The following is a 5,207-nucleotide window of genomic DNA, read 5'->3' on the forward strand; positions in this document are numbered from 1 at the left end:
TAAACTCAAGTTTTGTGTGCCAAACGATCGCCCCAACTAGTATGTCGTTACATATGAGATCTGTCATTTTTGGCTGTCCACGCAGAGCATCAGAATTTGTTCCTTTTTCTGAGTTGAGCATGCATCCCTTGAACACGTTTAGTTGATTTCGATTCAATATTCATGTGGTTTTTGGTAATGTAATTTTGTAGAAGTACTGTACCATAATTTCGATTCAAGATAAAGAATCATTTCTTGTAATGCCAAGACATTCAATTCAGTCCTAAATTTTGCTATCCCGTTTTATAGGCTATTCTTTTGTCTAAAGTATTCCTCCGTAAATTAGTTGGCTATGCAAAAATTTAAATTCTACTAAAGGTACGCAGTCGACTAAGTCGAGATAAGATCTTAGTGGTTTGGAGGTTTAAAGAGCTACTGAGCATCATTTCTGGGCTGAACTTGATATACATGGCAAAAGAAATTTATACTATTGCAGCCAATAAATAAACTAGGATGGAATAAAATCACCCTGACTCACTTTTGTTAGCATCCTTTTTGCAAGTATGTGATAATGCCGTTGTCAAATTCGTTGTCCGACCATTGTAGCCACCAAGACACTATAAAATATTCCAATTAAAGTAAAAAGTCCCAGCACAATCAATGCCATTATAAACAGCAATGGTAGCCCTGCTTCACCAGCACCTCCTAGGCAACCACATTCACCTGCCATACTTGCACAGCTCTCAAAGCATGTGGTGCAGTCGGTCCACATACAAAGAGTGCCGGGTAAATGACAGTCCGCACAGACACTACAAGAATTACAAACAAGCCGGTTACCATGTTAGGTACTGAGTATTATAGGGCCATTTACAAGGTTCAGTTAGTACTACATAGTACATACATCAAAGATAGCAATAAAAAAATAATAAATTAAAATAAAATAAAATAAAAAACTCGCTTCGTTGTGGCACACTCATGACAGCCTATAATCACCATTATATCACCGGAGGAAGTACATTTGCTAGATCCAGTAACCAAGCCAACAACCCCATTGCTTTATTTACTAATAAGTTAAATAGCCACAAAATTCGGACTTGGTTGTTCACAGTTTAGTCCCAAATCGTGTTGTCCTTGGCTTTGGTCCATTGTCTGTTTTGTTTTCTTTTACTTCCCTTGTGTATATATATATATATATATGTTTATAGTTATATACAATTGTGCGTACGTGTTTTTGTTTGTGGCTTCTTATTTGTGCGGGATGATGCTTTTGGTGTGTGGTGGTAGATGCCAAGAGGGGGCAATGATGAGGACACGACTCTTCATTGGAATCAAAAGCAGAAGGAGGAGTTGTTGCAACTCCTAGCAGAGTATAACCGTAACTACCATGGTCGGAAACCGGTCCAGAAAAATTGGGAAGATTGGGCTACTAAGCTACAAAAACATTTTAAGGATCCAGTTACGGCGGCCAAGGTTCAACAGATGCGAGTGCGTCTAAAAGGCAAGTTTGATAAGGAGGTTATACTACGTACAACCACAGGCCTTGGTTGGGATCCTGTGACAGGCGCAGTGACTTGTACGGACGAGTATTGGGAAGATTTTGCTAAGGTAATCACCAGTTGTTTGTTTTCCTTTCCCAAATTATTTATCATCAGTTAGAACATGTGTTCAACGTGCGTTAGCTTATGTGGATGTTATTTTTCACACAGAACAAGAAGTGGGCTAATGCTGCGAAGAAGCATCCCCTTAAAAATTTTGACTTGTACTACGAGGCCTTTGGTAGTACCCGTGCATGTGGTGAATTTGCGGTGGGATTGGAAAATCCCACCACCGCGCACGTAGACACAACTCCAATCCCGGCTGAAGAAGGTGAAGGGGGGGCGACGTCGCATTCGTTAGGCAGCGATGACATTTTTGTGACCACGATGTGAGCTGGGTTGAACAGTGCTAGGAAGGGCTTGAATGTTGCATCCACCTCTAAGGCAATTGGTAAGAAATCTGGACGCAGTCAGAAACGTCCGGTTGGCGATCCAGAAGCAAGGGCACTACTTGGACGACTTGTAGCCTCTATAGAAAGTAAGAATAGTAGCAGGGCTACCAGTTCCAGCGCTTCTCAGAACCCTGCGACCCCTACCACTCTGCGGCAGTGTACAGCGATTGTGAAGGAAATGGATCTTGAAGATGACACTGTCATAATATTCTTAGAGGCCATTGGGTGGTTTCCACACATGCAGCAACTCTTTTTGGATATGACAGAGACGCAAAGGGTTGGTTTCGTGATGAGAACCGTTACCTCTAAAACGAGTCAATCTACCCAATCTTGCACCATGCCCCCTCCATCCATGGCTTCCAACTTCATGCAGCCCCCTATATATCAAAACTTCATGCCGACACCCAACTTTTACCAACAACCGCCAATCTATGGCCAACAACCTCCTACCTTTGGCCAACCACAAGTACCCAGTTTCTCTCAACCCTCTCACCACATGCAACCACAACACCCACCAATCCAAAACATGACCCCAAATGTTACTCCCCATCCCCCTAACTTTCAATGTCCACCACCCTATTACATGCCTAGTTTTCCACCTAACTCTGGTCATTTTGGTGGAGGAAACAATGAGGAGTAGCTACTTGTTAGGCTTTTTAATTATGAGGCTCTTTGTTTACGAGACTTTTTATTTATGAGGTTTCTTATTTATGAGGCTTAGACAGTGTCGGACAATTTTCTTAATTATGAGGCGTTTAACTATGTTGTAATCATTTATTGAGTTGTGTTGTACTTCGAAACTATTACTTCGTTTGCTTTCTCTTTCAATTAGTGTTCTGATGACATGATGCAATTTGCATTAATGACTTTACTTGGTAGTGACTCTTATACTTTGCCATTACATTATTGCACAATTTCAACATTAACTATGTTGTACTTGTGACTTCTACTATAGCAGATTTGGCGAACAGGTTGTAATGTGGAACGGAGGGCCTTCGAACGCGTCGCCTGACAACACAATAGACGATGACTCAGATGATGACTATGAGACAGCAGGTGTCGCGGCTATGCTCTGGTATTACCAAACCTACGTTGAGAGACCCCCGCCTCAACCTAAGCACACCTCCGCGTTCACAGGTATTATGCGTGTTGATTACTTGCTTGATGGTCATGAGGACGTAATTCGGAATAAGATTAGGATGGGCAGTGACTGTTTTAAGCGACTGAGTTCACTCTTAGAACTTAAGGGATATCTGAGACCCACTAGGAATATGAACGTGGACGAGCAGCTTTTTATCTTTCTATACATTGTGTCCCAAAGCCAAAGCAATAGGGAATCGCAGGATCAATGGCAGCATTCTGGATCCACAATTTCCAAATACTTCGAGGCTGTATTGGCGGCAATATATAACCCGCGGCATGATTTCATAACACCCCCGAATTTTAACATTATTGATCCAATCATTGCTGCGAGTGGAAGCAAGTATTTGCCATGGTTTAAGGTATGTCATTACTCATATATCATATCGTCAGCGACTAACATTATAAGATTGGTAACCTCGTTGTTCTTAATTGATTACAGAATTGTGTTGGAGCTCTCGACGGGACTCACGTCCCTTGTGTTCCACCATCAGGTAACCCCGAAGTATGGAGGAATAGGAAGGGTTTTTACTCCCAAAATGTGTTAGGGGTATGTTCATTTGACATGAAGTTTACCTACATATTAGCTGGATGGGAGGGATCGGCACATGATGCGCGCGTTCTTTCATCCGTAGTGGGGGTACGAGAAAAAAAGTTCCCAACTCCACCGCCCGGTATGTCAATCCCAATCCTTGCTATATATGTTGATAAACAAGCATCATCGTTGGTTGCTTGACTTCACTAAAGAGTTGGCCGTACTTAATTATTGCTTTGTAATGGCGAATGCAGGTAAATACTACCTTGTAGACTCTGGCTACGCGAACAACGATTGTTTCTTGGCGCCGTACCGGGGGAGCACATATCACCTTCAAGAGTATAGGGCAAGACGTGGGCGTCCTCGAACTCAGCGTGAGTTGTTCAATTACACGCATTCGTCCCTAAGAAATGCTATTGAGCGCACTTTTGGTGTTTGGAAAGCAAGGTTCCGCATACTCAAGTGCATAAATAATTACCCAATAGAGAAACAGATACAAATTCCTATTGCTTGTGCTGTGCTTCACAATTTCATACATATGTACAACAATAACGATGAGCTACTGCACCAGTACACACGAGACGGAGTTCCAGTTTTTGAAATTGATCCAGAAAATGCAGATCAAGATGTTAATCAGAATCACAATCCTGATCGCGGAACGGAACAAAATCAGAACTCCGCACATCGTAGACAAATGAATATTTTGAGGGACGAGATGGCAGCTAGCATGTGGGCGGCATTGGAAGCATATCGCAATCGGTAGTTACATATTTGTTCCGCAATTTTGACTACCGTATTTATTTTACAATACGTTGTAATGAACTTATGGACGTTTCTGTTATTTATGTATATAGGTGTATTAATGTGTAGTCAAAAAATCCATGTCAATACTTGCAAAATTTTAGAGTTATGTTTTTGTCAAAGTGAACATAAAACTCAAGTTCACATCTCACAAATCATCTAAGTGAACACACAATTCAAGTTTCAAACACAATTCCAATTAAACTCACTTTTTTAACTCCAATCTTGAATTTGGAGTTATTGAAAAGAACGCAACCTTAGTAATTTCGTATGTCTGAGTTCCACCGGCAATTGAAGCTTCTGATCCCGCAGTGACTTTCTCATCCACCACTGCAGCCATTTCTTTATCCTCGAATTTGATCTCTGGACTAATTGGATCTTCCTTGACCTCCAAGAAATCTCTCAACATGCTTAATTCAGTCGCCATTCTTCTGGTCACCACTTTCGACGCAGCGGAAGGAGATGATCCGACGAGAGCAAGCGACCACTACACTGCTTGATTCTGGCTTTTGAGGATCTCAAATGCATTAGTTCTGACTCTACTGATCTGCATCTTTTCCTTCCTTCTGCCTAAACAGTTTCAGCGCACTCTTGCCCTCCTCATAGTATTGTGCTATTAATTAATTAAAGATAGATATCAGAGATCTAAGAGGGCGTAGTGGAAGAAATTATCTTAATGGAGAATTCAATCGACTGAGTACTGCCCTTATACTTATAGAAGTTTTTTTATTGTATGTGTTAATGTTTCTATTTTCTCTAGGAAAA

The 5,207-nt window shown here is 41.3% G+C and overlaps 1 protein-coding gene across 1 annotated transcript in view; it reads left to right on the plus strand.

The window, feature by feature from the left end:
- The window catches only part of LOC112092199, a 7,328-nt gene extending 2,774 nt beyond the window's left edge, over nucleotides 1-4,554 (plus strand). Inside the window, exons 3-8 of the mRNA XM_024167664.1 lie at nucleotides 1,264-1,584; nucleotides 1,686-1,870; nucleotides 1,922-2,432; nucleotides 2,938-3,468; nucleotides 3,549-3,780; nucleotides 3,896-4,554. Of these exons, the coding sequence (XP_024023432.1) occupies nucleotides 1,264-1,584; nucleotides 1,686-1,870; nucleotides 1,922-2,432; nucleotides 2,938-3,468; nucleotides 3,549-3,780; nucleotides 3,896-4,404 (2,289 nt within the window). The 3' untranslated portion in view covers nucleotides 4,405-4,554. The remainder of the gene's footprint in view (nucleotides 1-1,263; nucleotides 1,585-1,685; nucleotides 1,871-1,921; nucleotides 2,433-2,937; nucleotides 3,469-3,548; nucleotides 3,781-3,895) is intronic.
- The last annotated feature ends 653 nt before the right edge of the window (nucleotides 4,555-5,207 follow it).

This window comes from Morus notabilis, unplaced genomic scaffold (assembly GCF_000414095.1).
Source record: "Morus notabilis unplaced genomic scaffold, ASM41409v2 Scaffold732, whole genome shotgun sequence".
In the NCBI taxonomy this organism is placed as follows: domain Eukaryota; kingdom Viridiplantae; phylum Streptophyta; class Magnoliopsida; order Rosales; family Moraceae; genus Morus; species Morus notabilis.